At 31.0% G+C, this 25,335-nt stretch overlaps 1 protein-coding gene across 1 annotated transcript in view; it reads left to right on the top strand.

The window, feature by feature from the left end:
* The window catches only part of LOC136980732 (uncharacterized protein PF3D7_1120600-like), a 109,322-nt gene extending 84,880 nt beyond the window's left edge, over positions 1-24,442 (top strand). Inside the window, exons 13-14 of the mRNA XM_067276930.1 lie at positions 240-1,029; positions 24,046-24,442. Of these exons, the coding sequence (XP_067133031.1) occupies positions 240-1,029; positions 24,046-24,281 (1,026 nt within the window). The 3' untranslated portion in view covers positions 24,282-24,442. The remainder of the gene's footprint in view (positions 1-239; positions 1,030-24,045) is intronic.
* Positions 24,443-25,335: the final 893 nt, after the last annotated feature.

Here is a 25,335-nt window from a genome sequence, read left to right as displayed (position 1 = left end):
GACAAGAAAGTTTTAAAAAATTATTTAAATTTAAAATTTTTGAGAAAATACCACACTTAATTACTTACCAACAGTTTGTGTATAAATTATTTTTTCATTATTTATTGTTAAATTGGTGTAGTAATTATTGTGAAAATATAAATAATTTTATTTATTTATCTTAAGAAATATTGTTTATTTTTAATTTGATAATTCCCTTTTATCTCTCAAGTTTTATTGATTAATTTTTTTTCCCCTAGAAAAACTATGGAACAAAAAAGAATATAGTATCTAAAAAGGCAAATTTTACCACAAGTACTGCAAATAGATTATTGCCAGCAAACAATCCAGGTTTATTACTAAGTGCAGATGATAAAGAAGTAGAGACTTATATTAGTAATGTAAGACACAAAACAGATTTGAGTTTTTCAAGTTTGCTTGATACTGATGAAGATGAACAGAATTATCAATTTTCTGAAAGGCAAGAGATGCATAATAGTTCATCTAATAATGTATTAAAAAATCATGCATCTGGTGTGTCATTTAACAAATATGGAGAATTACCATCAGATGATATTTATAACACAAATGAACTTAATGACAATAGAGTTAAGAATCATCAGAAATGTAATCTCTCATTTTTTTCAAAACAACATAATGTCAGTGATAAAATAGAAAATAATATGATGCAAAAATCATTAAAAAATACCTGTTCTAAAAAAGTGATTTTAAATAATAGGAACAGTCCAATAGAGGAAAATGTGCATAAAATGTCACATCCATCTACTTCTACTGCAAATAATTATTCAGATGAGTCATCAAGTGCAAATATTTTTTGCTTGAATCTAAGTCCAAATATGGATTCAACTTCAAATTTGAGTAAAAAACAAAAAACAAGGAACCAGAAATATTTCAGGAACTGTAATAATAAATTTAAAAAAAACATAAAATCAAAAAATAATCATCAATTTAAATGGACTAAAAGAAAAAGACAGGGTGAACTGTTAGGATCATCTTCAGAAAGAAAACAAGAAGTGTATGAGAAGAAAGGTAAATTTTTGATGTCAACTCCTAAAATTTAAGTTATTCAAAAATGTTCTTATTGTTTAAAGAAAAAATTTATTTTAAACAATGAATTAAGATTTTTCTTAAAATTATTTTTTGAGAAAAATTTACAATGTTTCGTAACTATTTCAAATTCTAATAAATTGTCATTTTTCATAACTTTGTATTCTTTTTTAATATTTCTTATTTCATTTGTTTAGCAAATTTCATATAACATGTCCATTAAACATATCAATAATTTTTAATGTTTAAAATGTATTGATTAAAAGTACATAGGCATATTTAATTATTTATGAAAATTGTAAAGATCCTAAATATTTAAAAAGAAACATTTTCTCAGAATAATAATGCAAGTATTAATGAAGATAATAATCTCTCAGGCTAATTTAATATAAGGTATCAACTGAAATGATTCATTAACTATAAGTAACAAATACATTTCTTAAATAAAAGCTTATTTTTATTTTTAAAATTAAATTTTTAGCAAAAGTTCATTATTATGTTTTAGTAATAATAATAATAATAATTATTGAAAATGACTAAAAGGAAAATGTAGAAAAATGCATTGAGTGTTAAGACTTAGTGAAAAAGAGAAGAGACTGTGTTTATTCTCCTTCCTGTTCTTTTTTCATAAGCATTTGTGCTTTGTAACAATGAAAAGGAAAAACACATTGAGTTACATTATACTTTTGATTTAAATATGAAGGTGATTCATGTATGTGAAAGTTCTCAATAAAGCTTTATCATATTTACAAAATGCTTTTAAAAAAGGGGAGTGCATTCTTTTAATAAATTTAATAAGAAAAAGAATGAAGAATATTACAAACCAATGAAAAAAGTTAAGTATATTTTTGATATTTTGTGTAAATTTTAAAGTAATATATATTCAAATTTTGAGTCTACCTGAATAGGTAGACTCAAAATCCAGAACATGTAGATAGTATACCATTATTTATTATCCAGAACAAATGGATAATATATAAAAGTATCAATTTTTTTTTTTTTTTAATCACTCTTTCCAATTAACAATGATTTTGCAATCCTGGACATGTTATAAAAGAGAAGAACTTGCTGATATTGCAACAAAGACAGTTCTGCTGTTTTAGAATTTATGTTCCATACAAGTCTTTCCCAAGTCATGAAATTGAAATGTATTAGGCTGAGACTTGCTGGGATGCTCAAATTAATAATGAGAACCATGAGATTAAATCAGAGATCAAAGAGAGTTGAGTCAGGTCATTGCAGAGTATATAAGAGAAGGTTTCCTGATGCAACCATGCATTGGACAACTATCTCATTGAATGCTATGTTTTGTTGGGTGATGACAAGCCTATGTATCAGTCATGTAGTTGTGCTTTATCTATTAAAGATATTTTACATGACTAACCAGAATTTAATTCTATTCATTTACATTTTAATTGATCTAGTCTAAAACTTTTAGATATAACTGGATATGATTTTAATCAAAGCATTTTGTTTTTATTGGCTGTTGGAATTTCAAAGTTGTTCTATCATTTTAATAGTGCTGTTTTAGTCTTATTTTATTGTCTTTACTGATGTTTTACATAAACAGTTCTACTGATTTTACTTATCAGTAATTTAAAATCAATTTTATCTTTTTATTGTATTTATTATTTACTTTTTCTAGTACTGTCACTTTACACCAATGTCTTGTAGAGTTGTTATTTAAATTTTTATGATTACTTCTATAGTAAAGTACAGAATTAGTAGTTTCAAAAGTATTGCACAGATTTGTTTGGGTTTATTTGTATGAGGACTAATAAACCCAGACAATTCAATTCATCCAATTAATAGCAAAAAGTAGAACTTTTTTCCCAACAAACCAAAAGAGAATGGAAGTATATTGTGAGTAATGTGCAAAGCATTGTGCAATAAACTAATTTAGTGTCATTTTTTTTTTATAAAGCAATATTAACCTGCCTTTAGAATCATCTTCAGATAGACAAAACAATGTTTAAAATAGTATATAGAGGCAAAAACTTACTAAATAATAGAGAAAAATTTTCATATATTGTTAAATACATACAGAATGTCTTTATAAATTAGTTATATATATTAGAGATTGGTTTATTAATTATTCAATTTGTCCATATATACAATGTTCCTGACTGTGGGAAGCATGTAAGAAATGAAAGGGAAAAAACATTACAGTAAACTTTACAGCAGTCCATAACAGATAATCTAGATCAGTGATTCCCAAACTTTTTGAGCCACACTGTCCCCTTAGTTTCAAAAACTTATAACCAATGTCTCATCCTGTTTTCCCTTGTGTGAGAAAAACTTGGAAATATGCTTTAAAAAGCTTTCTACAAATCTTACATTTTGTGTCCTTACCATACATTGTTGTTAACATCTGGAAACCATTAAATGCAATGGTTCTTCTTGCTCATTTTAATCAGAGATGGCGAGTCAGGAGTCAAGGAGTCAAAACTTTTTATGGGGGTCAGAAAACTTATCAACTCGCAATTCCTTACATTGTGTTGACATTTAAAAAGTTTTAAAGCTGTTAATACTGTTATTTTTGACATTTTTAATAATACAAAATGCAGCCCATGTTGTTACTACATTGCCTTCTACCCAAGTCAGTCAGTGATGAATGATTACTTTCAGCTCAGTGTTTATCAAATCTCACTTACATGCTAATTTGAAAGAGGACATAATGGAGGCTAGACTGTTTTGAGAACAAATTCTCTTTAATTAAATTTTGTTCAATCCTTTCAGTGTTAAATTTTTTACCTCAGTGTTAATATCATTTATTATGTATAGAATTAACACTAAAACTCCCAGAGCAGACAAATTGTCCTTAAAAGAGCTTTAATTAGCTCTCGTTTTATAAATTATCATTAGCCCAGTAAATGCTTTGTGACTTTTCATCTTTTTATGTAAACTATTTATTATCATGCATATAATTCATTTTACATATTTCACTTTCATGAAATATTATTATTCATCTTTGACAACCAGCAGGGACAATTTGACCTCTATATAAAAGTTGGTTATCTAAACAAAACAACATTTTCTTACTGTTTAGTTATGTGCTAATTTCAGTGTTGTTTTTCATTAATCATTTTTTTTTTTGTCATTTGTATATCTTTTATTTCTTGGAAAATAAATTAGTTTAATTTCAAAGCTGTTACTTTTTGTCCCCATCTGTTGTTTTCTTCTATGTATTGCTTTTCCCTCTAAATGTATATGTATTGCTTCGATACGATAAAGATCCAGTTTTCATTCACATGCTTTGTTTTATTGTTTTTATTTTACTTGCTTTTGTGTGGACTTATTTCTTAAATACAGGTAGATTTCAGTATTCATTCAGTTGCTTAGAAGTTCTTAGTATGAAAGCTCACCTTTATAAGTGAACAAATTAAAAAAAATTACAGATTGTTCCTGAAAATGAATCAGGTGATGGAGAATTTGATTATGAAAACTGTGATGATTTTGTGCCTGATGATCTGATAGATGATTTTGTAATTGCTGAGACTTCTTACTTAGAAAATGATGCTGAAATTACTAACACAAACAGTTTTTCCTAGTCAAAAAATATACTTCATTGATGAAGCATGATTGGGTTTAGAATCATAATGTATCTCAGAGGGACTAAGTATTCAGAACATCAGATTTTCTGTATGACAAATTTCGATACAAAAGTCTATGATGATCAGTACATTGCACCAGACAGAACAGTTTACGACATAACAATTGGTATTTATCAAGCTGGAAAAGAGAATATACAGGTATAGGACAAAATAATAGGAACACCCCTTTCGAAATGTGTTGTACTTCGACCGTCCAGTACAGCCCCACCACGTCTTGCAACATTCTGCCATCCAGTGGGGATGAAAAGGAAGGTATCAGACGAGCATTTGGCAATGTGACAGTTGCATGAGAAAATTCTGTTCCCAGCAAAGCGCCATTATGTCTGATCTGTCTGATGTGCAGAGAGTCATGATTATTGGAGCTCGCCTCGCTGGAATGTCAGTGTCTAGAACTGCCAACCTTATGGGTGTTTCAAGGTCCACTGTGTCGAGGGTTATGACAGCCTACACAAAACTGGGAAAGGTGTCCTCTGCGAAGCAGAACAGTGGGCAAAAGTCAAAGTTGACTGACCGGGATAGACAAGCATTGAAGAAGACAGTCGCCCGAAAATGTAAGACTACACTGCCACAGATAACCTCTGAGATGAACACCATCTCCAGAACCCTGTATCCACCAAAACTATTCAACGGGAGCTGCATGCTGCAAGCATTCATGGCCGAGTAGCCATCCCAAAGACATTAGTGTCACCGCAGAATGCTATGAAGCGACAACAGTGGTGCCGAGACCACCGAAACTGGGCACAACAGCAATGGGAACAGGTCATCTGATCTGACGAATCATCATTTACATTATTTCAGACCATCGGACATGTGTTTGTCTGGCAAACACCAGCAGAGGAATTTCATGTTGACTGTCTGGTTCCTACCATGAAGCACGGAGGAGGCTCTGTGATGCTGTGGGGAGCGATATCATGGCGTGGCTTGGGGCCACTCATAGTCGTGAGGGAGACGGTCAGAGGCGAGTATTATCGCAGTATTCTTGCAGATCATTTACACCCTATGCTTCATACTCTGTTTCCTGGAGAACATCCTCTATTCCAAGATGACAACGCCCCTGTACACACAGCTCGCTGTGTTCAAACATGGTTGGATGGGCATAATGATGAAGTGGAACATTCCACATGGTGTCCTCAGTCCCCTGATCTCAACATCATTGAGCCAGTGTGGGGTTTTTTAGAGAACAAAGTCCGTGCTCGGTTTCCTCCTCCACGCACACTACCTGAATTCAAGACCGCTCTGCAGGAGGAATGGCTGCGAATTCCCTTAAACTTTCTGCACAACCTTTATTTGTCAATCCCACGTCAGATACAAGCTGTAATTCAGGCCAATGGTGGCCCAACTCCCTACTAATAAATATTTTGCATTCTTTCACAGGTGTTCCTATTATTTTGTCCTATACCTGTATATCTTTGTGTTTTTTTATTCTGCAGTAACTAATATGATTAGTGAAAAGAAAACACTTGAACTGTATTATATTATAAAAACACAACTTATGGTGCTGATATTCTAAATGGCCAGGTAATATTATGTCAACATGTTGTCTAAAAATGGCCTCTGCATTCTTTTTGTAATACACTAGGTGTAGTTTCAATTAATGCATGTTTTATATACAAATGTGTCAAAATTTCTTGAAGTGAATTTATACAGAAGCTCACTGAAGTACTTGTATAAGAATCTATCTCTATTTTCAAGCCCTATTTAGTAAATAGAAGATGTTCTCAAACAAACAAACAAGAAAATGCCAATTGTTAGAAAATTGCAAAAAGGAAAAAAACACAAAGAGGTCATTGAACAAAATGCTTGCCTACAATTGTTGTACACATAAAACTTGTCATTATTGTCTAAATTGCATAAAAATAAAAATAAAAAATTTTATTCAGTTATTGCTATAAATGCATTTTCAAAATTTCAAATGCTCAAAAACTTCAGATTATAACAAAATAAAATGTGAAAACTGGATTTAACTGCAGGGGACAAATTGTATGCTTTAGGTGTTCTAGGGTGAAAAAAAGTCTGGGTGTTCTAGTGTTAAATATTAATATATATAAAGAAATAAAAATTTAATAAATTTCTTCAGTTTTTTCATAAGGGAAAAAATTATAGTCAATATATTTTTTTCTTCTTTTTGATTTTTATTATTTCATATAAATCATTTGGAAATTGTAAAAGTCATATTATACAATTAAATTATGTTATTAATTTATATTGCTGTATAAACTAATAAAAATTCTAGTAAATAACTATATACGATGTTTATTTTTGAAATTCAAATATCCTTAAATATTATATTTTGTATATAATAAATATAAATACTATTTTTTTTTATAAAAAAGCTTATTACAGCTAACTTTATTTTTATTAACTTTTTATTACCCCTAGATTTATTCACCACTCCCTGGAGGGCAGTAGCATTCACTTTGGGAACCACTGATCTAGATTAGAGTAATCATGACAGAAATTTTAAGAAGGCCATAATAATAATATGAAACAATTCTAATAATCTATTTGGCTTGAGACAAATTCATTAAATAATATTATTAAACTCAGACTTTTAGTCCAAATAAATATTTAAGTTATGAAATTTTAATGATTTGAACAAACTATATAAATTTGAGCATTTTTAGATTTAAAGAAAAAGGCCACTTACAATGATTTTGCTATTGCAAAGAACATTGCAACTGCACTAAACATCAATAAACTTCTATATTTTTTTACCAATGAAATCTGAAGTAGTTTTCAAGCTGATTATTCATTAATATTGTTGGGAAAATGACTTATATAATTACAACTTACTTGTGCCTGTGACCGGTGTGAAAATAATCAGTTCAAATAAACAAACGTTTTCTGGATGCCTTCCGTGTCCTTCTTCAGGTTAAAACCGCTGGATTCTATTTTTTTTAAAAAAAACGCCGTTCTGAAATTTTTAAGAACGAATTCGAATGATGACAGTTCGAATGTGTGATGACCATCGCGCATGCACTATATCTGTCGTGTTCCGTGTTGTTCAGTAGCGTATTATTTTTAATCTTGGTATTCTTTTTTATCTTGGGGTCACATGACTTCATGTGTCATCGGATCCAAACAAATCTTCAGGCATCCCCTTGTAATAAAGTTTGCCAAGCAAGCGAAAGAACTATCTCGTCGCGTGAATTAATGCACGTAGTTTGCGCTTTATGTATCTCTATCGCTTCCAGCCATTTAAGGTGTTCTATCTGGGTTGTTTTGGTTATTAGCGTGGCTCTCGCGAAGTCCACATTAATGCCCGGTTCAGAAGCGTACACTGCGAGTGACGTGGTAGCTCTGTTATATCTTATATCCGCCTTGTGCTCTTTAACTCTGACTTCCATAGAGCGTTTCGTTGATCCTATGTAGATCAGATCCCTATTAAATCTCTCATCCTTTATCGGGATTCGGTATACGCCTGCCATTCTATTCGGGTCAGATGGGTCCTTTCCATTACGTAACATACTGTATATAGTTGGGCCTCTCCTGTAAGCAACAGTGACCTTACGTCTCCTGGCTATAGACTCGTATATGGATTTCAAGGTCGGGTTGTATGTGAGGGGTACTCTCTCCACCTCTGTGGGGAGACAAAGTAACAACCAACCTTGGTTGTTACCTTGTGCCATTGTAGGCGTGTTTTGGCTCATTCGTGCTTTTTGGCGTTCTGACATTCTTGGAATAATGTTGCGGTAGCCGTGTATATCCGCAATCTTCTCAATGTAGTTCAACTCTTTCCTAAGTGCTTGTTGAGTGGATGAGTGCTTGTATGCCCATCTGACTAACGATCTAAATGCTTCTATTTTGTATTGGATTGGGTCGCACAAGTCACTCGGGATGTATGTGGGGCTTGCACATTGTTTGCGATACACCGAGGTATGGATGCTGTGTGAGTCAACCCTGATATCCACATCCAAAAAATGTACATTGGTATCGCTGTGTTGCTCAACTTCAATTGACAGACCATATGTGTTATCATTCATCTTTTCTACGAATTGTGCCAAGTTCGGTGTTGTCTTCCATACGATGATGACGTCAACCACATAACGTCTGTATAGTAGGATATCGTTCATGAATCCCGGGAGTGTTTTGGATTCGAGTTGTCTCACCACTAACTCACACAAGTCCCCGGACAACGGACTGCCCATTGGGACACCCCTCGATTGTGTGTATGTTATATTATTAAATTGAAATACCGACCCGTAACATATGAGGTGCTAATTCCAACACATTCTGGTGGAGGGCTGTGTCATTTACTTTTGTAAATGCTTGCTTGGCAAACTTTATTACAAGGGGATGCCTGAAGATTTGTTTGGGTCCGATGACACATGAAGTCATGTGACTCCAAGATAAAAAAGAATACCAAGATTAAAAATAATACGCTACTGAACAACACGGAACACGACAGATATAGCGCATGCGCGATGGTCATCACACATTCGAACTGTCATCATTCGAATTCATTCTTAAAAATTTCGGAACGGCGTTTAAAAAAAAAAAAAATAGAATCCAGTGGTTTTAACCTGAAGAAGGACACGGAAGGCATCCAGAAAACATTTGTTTATTTGAACTGATTATTTTCACATCGGTCACAGGCACAAGTAAGTTGTAATTATATAATACACCCCAGTGTGTATGAGGAAGATATGTGGGAAAATGACTTGATGATGTAGAACCAGGAGTTCCTAACCCCTTTTTCGTATAACAGTCACCCTCTTTAAAAAAATTTTTTAAAATTTTTTCAAACATTTCTTTGATACATTTTAATAGAATTTACAAGTTAAATGCATTATAATGTATTAAGACAACTTTTTTGCATTTGTTGCTTAACTATTTCAGGCATTTTTTTTCAATGAAACAATCCTGTGCTGCACATAATCTGATTATATTTGAAATTCTTCATGAAAATACGTACATTAATCACAATATAGCTTATATTCCAACAAGTACAGAAGGATTATACTCTAAAACTGTATATCAATATTAACAATTGACATAGTTTTAGAGAATTGTGGTGGTATGTTGTTTGTGCCATCATGCACAGCTGTGCTACCAGCAGTGATACTTTTGAAAACATGTTTTGTTTTCCCACACACACAGTGGAATGCCACAAACTGTGCAAATCCAGTCTGTAAGTACTTGCTTTGCTTTCATACTATATTTTGCACATTTTTTTCTTGAGGGAATATAAGCAGAGTAATGTGCAGAATACTTGAGATGTGTATATATACAACACAATATCAGACACATTATCTACCTGAAGAAATGGTATTAGACAATATCATTAGTTGTAATGTGGTCTATGCTCTTGCTGTTCCAGAGTTGAATTGCTTTACTGGTAGACTAACACTTCTTCTTTCTTGGAGATGAGATACATTCATCCAAATCAAAGCTTGATATTGATTTATTACTATATGTTTGATTACCAGCAAATGAATCACTGCCAGGTGATGTGTTCTGTTGAAGACAACTCTGACGGTTCACTTAAAACATAAAGTTTAATGTTTTGTCATATTTTCAGTGGTGGATTAGTTTGTAGGCAATGATATCATAGATTTGTATGCTAAATTGAACTTTTATGGTCATTTGAAAGAAATTTGTAAACTTTTGCATACTTTCCTGTAAATTGTGATGGAACAGGTTTATAGGAAAGAACAAAAATAAAAAGAATGGATAAATAACCAAAAGAAAAGTTGAGAGAAAAAAAGATGAAATTCAACAATACTGTGACTCCTAATGCAAAAATTTCTACAAATATCTCAGATATAACATCATCAAAAACAAAATTTTCCTTTTATTTATAAGAAGAAACACAAAATGATAGAACAAATTATAATATACAGTACATTGTATTAACAAACTTACAATACATGAAAATTAGATATTTCTGATGAAGTATTAATCATTGCAAAAATATTTCAGAGTTCCTACAATATCCATATTAATTTTATCTGAATAATAGTAATTGTCGTAGATAGATACATAAATGTGTGTGGTGTATATATATGTATACAGTCGATTCTGCTTAATTGGGACTAATCCATTTTGGTCTAATTAAGTGGCTGCCCCAATTAAACAAACTAATAATAAATAATAATTAGGTATCTATCTTGATGCATTATTAAACCAAAATATGGAAAATATTTGTTCTATAAATTTGCCAGACTGACAACAATAGATAACTGATTTGCATCACACTAGTGTTGCCAAATATTAGTAGTGATGTACACGTGGGTTGATGTATTTAGGTTCGATCTGTTCCTGATAGAACAATCTTTCCTTTCTCCCTTTTTAGTTAAAACATGTCTGGGTTTGTCCAAAAGTCACCTTATGACCTTTCTTTGAGCACAGTTTTCTTTACTTGGAGATCAGTTCACTTCAGCAGGAGCATCTGTAGAATCTGTCAGTTCTGGATGCTGGTCCCAACAATCGGATGGTTGCTGTCTGAGTCTAGATATGATCATACACACAACACCTTCCAATCAAACTCTAGCTGTCTTCAAACTTGGTTGAGAGACCTTGAAAAATTGTCCAGGGGTCTTTGTCCCTTTGCTTTTAAGGGGATCATCTGATCCAATCCAGAGCAGGGTAAGTACCTTGCATTCAGGTCTGCCTCAGACCCAAACAGATCAAACCTGTGTACATCAACCATATTATACGTCCCGCTATGCTGATCCCCCTCTGGAAAAACTGAACTGCTCAAGCAAAAGACAAAATTGCTTTGTCTCCATCAACCATTAGGCCTATATGACATTAGTGTATGTAGTGTTGACATATTTTCAGATCCCTAAAATATATCAAAAATTGCTAAATTCCTTTTCTGCTACTGTGCAATTAAGCATTTAAATTATGTATTAATTTATTAGTTTGGTTTCCATTCTTTTAGATTTGGCCCAATAAAGCGGCTGCCTCAATTAACCCGTGGCCCAATTAAATGGAATTGACTGTGTGTGTGTGTGTGTGTATATATATATATGTATATATCAATAACAGCATAGGGATGATAAATAAAAATATAACTTAAAATAAATTTCTTAAGAATTGTATTGTTAATGCATAAATTAACATATAAATTATTATTAGTGTATAAAATTGTTTTCAAGAACACAATGTCTTATTTCAACAAAAATATTATGCAATAGGTAAAAGGAATGTGTTTAAAAGAACATGGAATAATTACTCATTTTGATAAGGATGTTTGTACACCAAATTCCAAAATGGTAAGCAATGTTATACTTGTAAATTAGCATGGAAAATTAGTCTGAGATCTGAAAACTTTAGATATATTTTGTGTTTTCGTTGTATTTTATTCTTCTTTTTGTCTTTCAAAATTTTTCATTGTTCAAACAAAATTTTTAAATATTACTAATTAAATCTGGAATGATCATTTTTAAATCTTAGGAATAATCTTAAAATGATATTTTTGTTTTATGTATTCTTTGAAAAAGTTTGTTTTTCTATGTGTTGTTTTCTATTAATTTTTCTGATTCATACCTGTTTTTTATTTGGACTTCAATATAAAAATTTGAGTTTAATTTAGAGTCTGAAAAGGATTCCTATTTGTATACATATTTTAGAAAATTATTTGATAAGATCTAATCTACAGATTTCATAGCATTCTGTGATTATAAAAGATAAATGACATGGAAATTTATTTCAAAATAATGTATATTTCTTTATTGTTTTAATTTTATGAAGTTTTGAATAGATTGTCAAAAATTTTGCACCTCAGTGTGGATTCCTGTCCTTGGTAAGGAGACTTCCCAGAGATGATTTAGTATCTCTTCTTACTATCTCTTGGATCTGAAACATCCACACACATGTTTGCTGGGTGGATGACCAACATGATGGAAGAGAATCCTGATAGTTGAGGGGTGAACTACTGTCCCTGACATACAGCTTTAGCCGTTGTATAAACAGGAGGTTAAAATTTGGCTCCATTAAAATCAATTAGCTGGTCATTGAATCATTTACAACCTTGCTTCAGAGTCAACTGATTGATGCAGACCTGGATGGAGATGTCCTTGACAATTTTGTCAGTCAGACAGGTTTGCTCTTTTTGACTGCATTGTGAAGGTATAACTCCAGGGAAACCCTGGTGTGACAGTCAATGGGACTCATACATGTAACAGCATCATCTTGTTGGGCTCCATGGTGGTAGTGTCTCTGAATGCTGAATACTTTTTTGTGATCATGGATTCCACAAATGCAAAATGTTCACTTACAAATAATTCACCTCTGACCAGTGTCAACATTTCCAATCAGCCACCCTACTTAATAGTGCATACAACTGGAAGAAACCTTTACTTATGTTCTCTTCACTTCTAATTCAAAAGCTATCTAAATCAACTATTGGCCAACCAAAAAAAGATACAAAAATTAGGAATGGCCTTCTAGTGGAAACTTCATCTCCTCAGCAATCCATGAAACTTTTGTCAATGAAAATACTAGTAAATATAGAGGTTAGTGTCACACCACATAGAAATTTAAATTCATAACCTGCTGGGATATGTGAAATTAATATAATGTCTGAAGAAAAATCAGATATTCATATTGGATTGTTAGATCAGGGTGTCACTGCTGTCCAATGCATTTCCATTCATTGAGATGGGAAATTTATTCCAACAAAATACTTAATCCCGATGTTTAACAAACCAACATTACTTCTGTTGCTGCAGGAATCTATATTGTCCAGTTTGTTTATATGTACCAAACCATATTGCTTCTAATGCCAGCATTTTAGACATTCACAGACATCTTGACATCGTAAAAGTGTGCGCACACAATGTGGAACTGAAGATCATAAGAGTATTGATGGTACAGCTACCCCATGCTGTGTGAATTACAAGGTGACCATCCTACTTATTCCTGAAAATGTCTTGCATGGCAACAAGAAAAAAGATTCAAGATTAAAACTATTAATAACTTACAACTTACACAGAGACCTGTTGCATGGTTACATCAACTGAACCAAAAAACAAATGTCATATGCTGTTGCTTTGAAATCCAGCAAGACCTGAGGGATTCAAACAGATATTTCCAATTGCCCAAATGAATCTTTAACTTGCCTTGCAAAATACTTACTGAAAAGGACTAACACAAACCAATTAAACAAAAACTACAAGCTGCACCCTCTAAACATTTTTCATTTTTTTAAAAAAAAGTAGAAGCTCAGTGTATGAGTAAGTTTTCTGATATCTTTGATGAAGAGACAAGCATGGAGGTGACATAACCATCTTTACCTCCAAAAGAAAAATGAACCTGTGAAATTGAAGAGGGATGCCTTTCACAAAACTGCTGTCTCAAACACAATGGATTGTAAAATACAGTCAAACCTGTTTTTGTGCGGGGATAGGGACCACATAAAAGAAAATGCATTAAAAAAAATCACGCGAAACTTCACGAGTGGCTATAAAAAATAGTTTTCGCAACACAATTAAAAAAATATTTTTTTTTATGCGGTGAATAGGGACCGCATAAAAAAAGTCTCACGTAGAAAATAACTTGAAACCGTACGAAATAACTAGGAATTGCTTTTTTAACTCCTTGGGCCTTTTTCTGCAACACCTAATGGGGAAAAAAATCCTCTAAGAATTTTAATTTTTATATTAATTAATTATTTCCACTTAAATACCAATCTAACATTAAAAAGTTAAAAATAATTGTTAAATAATGATTTTATTTGATAAATATAGCTGCAGGAAGTGTTATTTCATTTAACAAGGCGTGAAATTTCACACCTGCAGTCTAAAGCTGGAGGGGAGCTAACTTACCGCATCTGTTCAAATATAACATAATATTTATGGTTTTTATGCTATTAAAATAAGAGGAGACCGAAATAAACATATGAGAAAAAAATTTTACTGAATAAAAAATGAAAAAACCTGCTGATGTCATAGAAAACAACCAATAGAGTTTTTAAAAATTTTACAGGAGTCAATTATGTTCCAATTTGATTGAAATTTTCATATACCGCACAAAAAAAATCGCACAGAAAAAGACCGCACAAAAACAGGTTTGACTGTAATTCAATAGAACTGTTGTGGCATTCACAACAACTTCTCTGTTAAACAGCTATTATTGTCTATTCCTCTCTCTGTGTGGCACTCCAGGAAACACATTTGAATCCTGGAGAAACAGTATAATTTAGATTTAATTTACTCTCCAGTGACCTCTTCCTAATATTTCTAAAATATGTAGGTTGACAAGGTTGTGAAACATCTTGTTTACTATTCATTAATCAATATCTCAAATGATTTGGTTAGCATTTATGATATCAGTGGTGGTGTTGAAGCTGTTACTTCTCATATCACTCAGGTGAACAATGGGGAAAGATTTCAACCACATATCCAAAACCACAGTGGAACCATGATTGTGAGGCAGCACACAAACAACAAAAAAAAGCATGGGAATTTTTAGAAAATACTCCATCACTAGTGATTTAATTGCATTTTGAAAAGCAAAGGTAAATGCCTGGAGAATAAGGATACAAAGCCAGTGGGATTCTTGGAGGAAGTATGTAACTAGTATTAAATCTCCCACAAGCTCAAATGTAGTCTGGGATAAAATCCATAAAATTAAAGGGAAACAGGCATTGTACACTTTGTCCACATTTATATAGGGGAAACCAAGAGGAAACTCCAAACAAGATTCATGAAGCACATCCAAGCAATAAAAAACAATGAAAATAAATCTCGGTTGCTAAACGCAGATTTATTTACCAACTAAAATGGATGTGAAATAATAAAAGAAAATACTAAAGTTCAAAAATGTGAAAATATGTTTAACAGGAAAACTATTTGAACATTTATAAATTATAAAAATGGATAATAAAATAAATGAAAATACAGGCCTACAGATAGGAAACCTTCCCAAGATTTATGTAACAGACAAAGACTGAAAAAATAAATTAGCACATTTGTGAGTCAGAAGGAAACGCACCCAAAGGCAAAGTAAATGCAGATATGAAAAGTGAGATGTAGCTTATACCTAGAAATCCACAAGGAGATCTAAGTATCATGACTGATGAATGACCTGTTAGATCCATACTGGAAAATAATGGCATAATAATTACTGATATATAAAACCTTGCTGATTTGCTAGGTACAAGCTTCTCTGCAACATTGATAAATATTACTTAGATAGGTTTTTGTCCATTGACTTATTTACTATTTTTTGTGCTAGCTCACTTTTCCTATCAAACTGGACAGCCACAGGACAGAAAGAAGAAAATTGTGTCTCAAAATCAATGTGTTTATTAAAATAATCATTTCAGACCTTACAGGTCCCGCTCAGTCATGATACATAGATATCTTTGTGGATTTCTAGGTATATGCGCACAAATTATTAGTTTTAAAGTAAAAAATTTTCAATATACGCACTCATATGCAACAAAATTCACTAAAAGGCTACATTTTATCCCGAACACACACATACTGAAAATTCTGTATAATTTGATACAAAAACATGGAATCTGATGAATCCATATTGCATCATGATTTTACCCATTGGAAATTTACAAGCTACATCTCATTTTTCATATCTGCATTTACTTTGCCTTTGGGTGCGTTTCCTTCTGACTCACAAATATGTGCTAATTTATTTTTTCAGTCTTTGTCTGTTACATAAATCTTGGGAAGGTTTCCTATCTGTAGGCCTGTATTTTCATTTATTTTATTATCCATTTTTATAATTTATAAATGTTCAAATAGTTTTCCTGTTAAACATATTTCACATCCATTTTAGTTGGTAAATAAATCTGCGTTTAGCAACCGAGATTTATTTTCATTGTTTTTTATTGCTTGGATGTGCTTCATGAATCTTGTTTGGAGTTTCCTCTTGGTTTCCCCTATATAAATGTCAGTATAAATACAACTGCACCCCGGCTTATATACAATATCTGTTTTGTTTCATATTTCCATTTGTGGTTCCTTTCCTTTATTTTTGACTAATTGATTATGCAGTCAGAGCTGGATTTATCAATCCAGAGGCCCTGGGCACAAATTCGGTGGGGCCCTCCTTTAAGAGTAGGCAAATTTGATGATTTAGAAAATTTACACAAAATACTGTACTTTTAACTAGATTTCAACTAGGAAGTTGTAAATTTCATTTTAAAATAAGATTATTGTAAACATACATATATTTTATTGTGTATAAGTAATTATTTTAATTTAATTGAAAAATACCTATGTAAAATTTTTTCCTGAAATTTTTTGATGTTTCATAGGTTTATTCCCGCGTTTGGTTTTCTTTGCCTGTGGCCCTCGTAATTAGGCCACACTAGTCTGTCGTAGTAATAGGAAAAAAAAATTATGTTTAAACATAGTTCTGTGGGGGCCCCTATTTTGTGGGGGCTCTGGGCACCGGCCCCAAATGTCCTTATGTAAATCTGGCCCTGTATGCAGTTCTGGTACTAATAGAATACACTTTTCCTAACTTTGTTTATTGTTTTTGTATCAAATAATACAGAATTTTCTTTCCAAATTGTGTGTCCAGGATAAAATGTACCCTTTTAGTGAATTTTGTTGCATACGAGTACATATATTGAAAAATTTTTACCTTAATAATGTATGTGCTTATACCTAGAAATCCACAAGGAGATCTAAGTATCATGATTGATGAATGACCTGTTAGATCCAAAATGCATATCATAATAAATAAATAGAAGAAAATTGTGTCTCAAGGTTATTCTGTCTCATTGCTGTCCAGTTTGATAAGTCCACCTATATGAAAAAATCAGAAATATAATAAACCAAATCAATTTTCAAGCTTATAAAATAGCCCAAGTTTGAAAAGCAAACTTTAAATTTTGATTCCTCATCCAGTGAAGAATACAACATGCCATTCATCAGGATGGAATTAATCACAGCTCCGTTGCTCAGGGAACACTACTTAGGTCCATATAAAATTATTACATCATGATTAAAATTTTTTGACTCTTCATGGCTATCTACATTTATTTGGATTCCCAAACCTGGTAAAGATTATAAGATCCCCTCAATTACCAATGTTTCTGACAAGTTATACCAATTTATAGACCAATTGCCTCTGACAAGTTGCCTTTGCAAACTTTTCAAGAGGATAGTAAACAGTAATTGTTGTTCTTCCAGAGAAAAACAGTATTTTTTACCACATCAAAGTGGATTTTGTAGGAACAGAAGTATCACATACAATTTACTAAAACTTGAAACAACTATATGCAACACATTTGTATGACAACAGCACTTAGGTCTCCATACCAGAAATCAGACATTTGGATTATGGATAATCTACCAATATTTGTTAAAAACTTCGTACAGAATTGATGGATACCATCTTACAGGCCTTTCATACAAGAACAAGATGTTCCTTAAGGTTCTGTTTTGAGAGTGATTCTGTTTTTCATTAAAATTAACAACATAACTAACTGTCTCCTCCATGGTGTCAAACAAACATTGTATGTGGGTTAGTTTCAGAACTGTCAGTCTGTTTCATTGACAGATAACTACAAATGGTCTTAAATTGCATACATCATTGATCCAATATCAATGGCTTTACTTTTAACACTGACAAGACCTTGTGCATCCACTTTTGCTGAAGGCATGATTTGTATCTTGATCCAGAAATTCACCTAAATGGTGTAAAAACCCATACGGTCAATGAAAAATGTTTCTGGACGTTCTGTTTGATCAAAAATTGGCATTTGCTCAAACTGAAATGTAGATGATTAAATCTTTTAAAAATACAAGCTGCTATCCTGGGGAGCAGTAAATGTTCTAAATTCAGAATTTATTGGGCCCTTGCCACTCAAAGCTGGATTATGGATGCATTGTGTCTAGACATTTAAAATGTCTAGACACAATGGAAATTTGTAAGGAATTTTTGGCCAGAGACTAAACGTGTTCCTGAACTTTCTGAAAGTCATTAATATGTTCAAACTGATTTGATTGTTTTATATTTTATCTTTAAATACCGTATATTCCGGCATATAAGACGACCCCCCGACTTTTACGGTTAAAATACAGTCAAACCTGTTTTTATGCGGGGGATAGGGACCGCATTAAAAAAGATGCATTAAAAAAAATCGCACGAAACTTCACGAATGGCTGTAAAAAATAGTTTTCGCAACACAATTAAAAAATATTTTTTTTATGCGGTCAATAGGGACCACATAAAAAAAGTCTTACATAGAAAATAACTCAAAACCGTACGAAATAGAATTTATTGACAACAGATGTCAGCACTTGACTGCATCGTCTGGTCTATCGTCTGTTTTACATATTTTTGTCCAGGTGGTGTTTTGTTGACTTAAAAAGTAAATTATTTCATTTTTCGCATATTCATGCAATAATATTACTATAATAAGTGCATTTATGCTATAATAAGTTTATTTAGCTATAATAAGTCAACGTGAGACATGACGAATCGCACGAAACTAGTCGCCAACTATACCGCACAAATAAAAAATCGCACAAAAAAAACCGCATAAATTAAAAATTCGCATTAAAAAAATCGCACAAATAAAAATCGCACATAAAAAGAGCGCATAAAAACAGGTTTGACTGTATAGAGTTTGGGATATACTCAGCCTATAAGACGACACCCAGCATATAAAACAACCCCCGACTTTTGAGAAGATTTTCCTGGGTTAAAAAGTTGTCTTATACGTCAGAATATATGGTAGCTTGTTGTTTGGTTTATTTGTACAGCTTTATATGTTTGTTACTGTTTTTTGTCATTAATACTGTTGTAGTTTAAACAGTTATAATCTACATTTATATATTTGTTTGTTTATACTATATGACATGATATAGCATTGCCTGTGTGGTTCTTGTGCCAAAAAATACCAACAAACCAACCAACTAACCAACGAAAATTTTAATTTTTTGTATACTTTATAAAAAAATATATATTATGTATTGTAAAAAGTTTTTCAATAAACTTTTATTATTAATAAAATTTAAATTTATTGTATTTTAAAATAACATTAAGTTTTCATATTTATGTATATATAAAGTAGAAAGTAAGCATAACAATATAAGTTTATTATTAAGTAATATTAATTTGTATGCATTAATTATTTTAGTGAACTTATATAGAAAATTAATAGCTTTTTAAATCTTAATCTTTTAGGTATACATCATTAACATGAAAACGGTAAAAATGATTTATGATATACACCTTTATATTTTCTGTATTATACAGTATAATAGTACCTCACTAATTCAGAGTAATTGGGAGAAACCTAATCAAAATTACAAGGTGTTTACTCAAATATATATGCCATATAGTATGGTTTGAAAAGTACTTTTTAAATAAAGTCAAATTTTATTATGCACTTTAAATGAACAAATGTTAATGTATAGTGATTAAAGTGATTTGATAAAGTTTATACAATTCAAAAGTATGAATAGCATTGTTCTTATCATTGCTAACGTTTACTAATTTGAACTTAAGAAACTAAGTTAACTTTTGTTTTTGATTTCCTCTCTAACTGTTCTTTGATCACATCTTGACATATCTGTCTAAGAGTGAGACGACGATTGTTAAAGCCTGGATTAAAATTGGCAAATTCAGTATTTTAAAAATACACAAATACATAATACAAAATAATAGCCAGAATTAATGAGGTTTTATTGTATAAAGTGCCTATATGATTAATACAAGTCTATGTGATTAATTGTAGGAAAGTCAAATTGTTTTATTTATTTTTTTATCATTATTATGTGTTAACTGCTCCAAATCAAAAATCAAAATTATGCAAACAATTGTTTTATTTAATATCATCAAATTTTACTAGATTTAAATGTTATAATTGCAAGCTATTTACAATCATAAGTAAATTAAAAATAGTTATGTGAGAAGATATTGTCACAAAAATTAGCAATAGCCTAAAATTGATATTGAAATTAAAATGTTTATCCTAAATGTGTTGTTGCTAAAAGTATGAATGTAGTTGTTTCAAATATTTTACTACACTAAATACAAGCTTAGTTTAATGAGAGAAACTGTCATTAAGATAGTAAAAAAAAATACCATATAAATATACAGAAATTTAAACAACTTTACAGCATTCTTTATTGTAAAAAAGTAATTAAAAGATAATGAGAATAACCTTCTGAATAATGACTTAAAGTTTAGAGTTTAAAAGAAAAACTTCAGTCTTCATTGATCATATAATTGATAAGTTATTTTGATAATTGGGTTACAATTTAAAAAATTGTAGACCTATAAATTCCTACTATTGTCCGGTGCCTGTCCGTCCTTCGAGACTAGATATGGAAAACTTAGGGGCAGGAGCCCAGATTAACATATGGGAACTTCCAATTTGCATCTGAAGTTATGTTATTTCAATTAAAACATTTTCCCCTGAAAGGAGTCAGATAGATGACTCTATTGCTAACAGGAAAGTATGATGTACAGGTATCAAGACTACTAATTTCAGGTGGAGAGCATATATTTTAAATTAAATAAATCAAAAATATGATTAAAAATTGCAGCCCAGCATTGTGACATTGTTACAATAAAGAACTGCACGTTTATCCTTGAAGACAATGGTCATGTATAATAATGATGATTATTGATATATATGACTGCTTTCACGTGATTTTATACTAGCTGGAAGTTGTAAATAAAATTGTATTGATGATGATTACTTTGTCTAGTCTCAAAACACTTTTTTCTTTTATGTACAGTACTTATTAACTCAACTAACTCTTCCTCAAAAATAATTAAGAACTGAGAAGTGTTGAAATTTGCATAGAAAAACTCAAATATTGATTTGCAATCAAGGGTTTATCTATGCAAATTTCAGAAATGTTATGCTATTTTTCCAGTTACAATAGACTTTCATATACGGTTTTATTTTCATCAATTATAATACTACATTAGCATATAAAGTCAAGTCTCTGTTTTCGAACGTAATTCGTTCCTAAAAATTGTTCTAAACCCGAAACAAATTTTCCCATAAGAAACAATATAAAATGGATTAATCCGTTCCTGACCCCCAAAATAAAACCTTCTTTTTTAAAACCTTCTTAGCTGTATTTCATGCATAAAAATGCCTACAAATGTAATGTAATATTATATATAATAAATGTTTGTTGTTTAATTTCACTTAAACACCTTTAAACATGAATTCTTGGATGGCATTTATATCACACGAATGTCAATTAACGGGGTTTTTATTAATTAATTAGATTTAAATTCAGTTGCGGCGCGTATCGAAAAACAGTAGTAGTATCTTTTCTGCACGCGCATTGAAATCTAATTTAAATAGCAACGTCATCGATGCTTTGTGTCCTGAGGTCCTAATGACGCGAGGTGATCTCTGCGCTACTAATTTCTGAATCTATAGTCCTGTCGTTGAGTGGTCGGGCCGTCAACTTTCTTTAACTTTGGAAATGTATGGAGTTGACCATCTCTCTCTAATCTGTGGCCAGCTCTTGCCGAATAGCTTGTTCTGCAGTTGGGATAATTAGTGTTCGAAATTCTGTTCGTGAACTGATTTGTACGAAACCAGAGGTTTGACTGTATTTACTTTACTTAGATATCAGGGTGATTAACAAAAATAAGCAAAAAAGGCATTGAAAATATTGAATAGCCTGGAGACAAAATTTCAGAAAAGTTAGTTATCCTTTGTCTTTGTTCACGTTTACGGTGTCCATGGCTTTGAAAGACTGTGTTGTGAATTTTCACCCTATTATCTTTTCTGTTTTTTCTTTTAATACCCAATAATCATACTATCATTTTTCCGCTATCTTTCTCTATTTTTGTTGTATCTTTGATAAATTTTTTTTTGATGAGAATGAAAGAAATGAATTTTTAGACTTATCCTATAACCTGATTTCTCAAACTTTATAACCCATATTCTACAACATTATTGACTGGAAAAAGTATTTCTGGAGTCTGTCGTTTCTTTCTCAAGTTTTTATGTATCTTTCATCTGTTAAATTTGTTTTTATGCCAGACTCCACAAAGTTATCTTCTTTATATTCATTCTGGATTATATTGGGTGAAAAGTAAAAGATTGCACGAGATTTTGTTCTGGAATCTTGTTTCTTTGCTTTAAACCATTTCAATGTAAAAAGTGTGAAAAATAATTTTAGTTTTTCTACAATGGTAGAAATACACGATGGAAAAACTGGTATCATTTTCAGTTTTTATCATGACTGAATTATTAATAAAGAATAATTTTGAAGTTAAAATTCAGAATATTTTTCAACGTATCTAAAAGTTACTTTTACACAATATAATACATTGAATTTTTTATTTGTTGATTTTATGCATTTATTTAAGTACACTCGTTCCTCGATTTTGTCACCTGTTTGGGACTATCAAAATTCGGTGATAATATCTTTATACCAACGCAAACACAAAAATTTATTGTTTTGTTTTAAAGTTTTATACTACAGTACATTATTCGTTCATATACCACACAGAATATAACTGATATTTTAAAATTTTATAATAAAGCTTAAAAAATCATCGCTGTATAAAATCAACAACATATTTTAATGAAACGATTATATCAAACAAAAGAAAATTATACTAAAAAGAAAATATTTACACTGAAAAAAATCCATAATTTTTTCTACTGTCAACCTCGTGAAATTGTGAGTATTCTTGATTGGAAATTACGAATCAACAACACGTCTGTAAAGTTGGTTCATCTTGCATGATAAAAAGTTTCAATGTTTTCTAAGTTAGCTAGAGCTTCTGCAGATGTTGGAACATTATCATCATCATTATCATCATTTATTTTACCTCCATTGCCTTCATCATCATCATAAAAAGCCAAGAGTAGTATCAGAAACAGCTTCAATTTCTTCATTTAAGGAAGTGGATGTCAGTCTTGGTCATGCCAAACATATTCAAGTGCATCAGCGTTGATAGCGTCAACAAAATTCCCATATCACTGAAACACTTTAATAGATCTTGCAGGTCTTGTTTATTCACTGATATCTCAACATTAATCATAGGAGGAAGACATTGTGATTTCACCCAGCAGTGTTTAATTATATCTGGATTCAGTTTTTTCCAAACTTCATTCACCATGTGCACTATATTTTTTAGATTAGTATTGGACATTTGATCAGTTTCATCAACTGCCCAACATCATTTAGGGAAATTGATAAAATCGAGTTGCAAGGATATTAACTAGTGACAGAATTGAGGAAGTGGCATTTATGAGGGTGACAAAAACAAGGGCCGAGTGTAATTGTGATTATTGTTGTGTAATAAAGTAATTATTTAGTATAAATTTTTGTCCATATTTTATAAAAATCTCTTAGAATGTCCAATAATTAAATTTCAAATCAATTTCTGTTCAATTTGAAATATTTTCCTTCTAATTTTACCCAACTTTTTTTTTTATTAATGGCATTATTTTTTTCTTTATTAACAGATTCATTTTGTGATACTGTTTCTTATAATAAAATATACAGTTTTATAAAAAGTCAATTGTTACGTCAGGAGAAAGAAATCTTTTTGGAAAAGGACTTGGAGGAGGAAACACAAGAATTGACTGTTAGGTTCATGGAAGAAACTTTTAATGAAAATAACGACCGACGTGAATTAGACAAGAAAGACATGAAAGAACTTGATGCATTCTGCAAACGTTACATTAATGAAAGAATGTGATTACTTTGACAGATATAAGAGCATAGAATTTTATATTGTTTCTCTGTAAAATGCGGTACGTGTGACACTATTTCTGTAAAATAAAGTTTTGTCGCAAATATTACTTTTACTGCATTATTAATATGATATCCATTCTGAAATATTAAAAATTATTTTCTGAATTGGTTTTTGTATAATGATTTATTATATAAAATTTACATCCACGTTGTTTTTAACCTATTTTGGTATAAGATAGAAGTATTCGAATTGGAATATAAATATAAATTACATAACTTTAAAAATTTTTTAAATTAATTTTATAAAATCGATAGATAACTCCAGCATCCTATTTTATTGATGAATCTTAAATTATTTTAATGGGGAAACTGCCATTGATAGAAGAAACAACTTTTATCAATAGAGCAAATGATAATTGAAAGTTGATTTTTAAAAAATTATATATATCTATAACCTGTGATCTTTGTCACCAATTAGAACCAGTTTTTTTAAAATTTGATAATCGATAATTTCACTATTTCGTTTTGGTTTTAATTAAGATGTTTGCAAATTCGCCATTATATATATATATATATGTGTGTGTGTGTGTGTGTTATGTGATAATTATATACGATTCGATTTCGGCAATTTTAGCGCGCAAACTAAAATGTGTATACGTTTAATACAAATATACGCAAGAATAATTGTAAAGTAATATCGCTAATATATAAAAATTATCGAATATTTTCTTTATATTTTAATTTTAAAATAATAAAAGCATGGGAAGAATAACATAAAGCGAAATTTGATATTTTAATATTAAATCATTTAAGATGTTTACAACTTAAAACAGCAATGATTTATTTGACGAAAATGATTGTATCTTACTCGTTAGTACAAAAATTTAAAAATCCTGAAAAATGTGTGTGAAAACTGGCTATTTAAAAACTTCATATAATTTTTAGATTCCATTCATTTTACCATAGATTCTTAAATAAAATAAAATCTTATAAAAAAAATTGGTTTTATGCCTGTTTTCAAGATTACAGTAGACTCGATTTAACCGACAAATTAATTT

The sequence above is a fragment of the Centruroides vittatus genome, unplaced genomic scaffold, assembly GCF_030686945.1.
Source record: "Centruroides vittatus isolate TY-2023 unplaced genomic scaffold, ASM3068694v2 contig_717, whole genome shotgun sequence".
In the NCBI taxonomy this organism is placed as follows: Eukaryota; Metazoa; Arthropoda; class Arachnida; order Scorpiones; family Buthidae; genus Centruroides; species Centruroides vittatus.
Note: the sequence above shows the minus strand (reverse complement) of the source record. Positions and strands in the feature narration are given on the sequence as shown.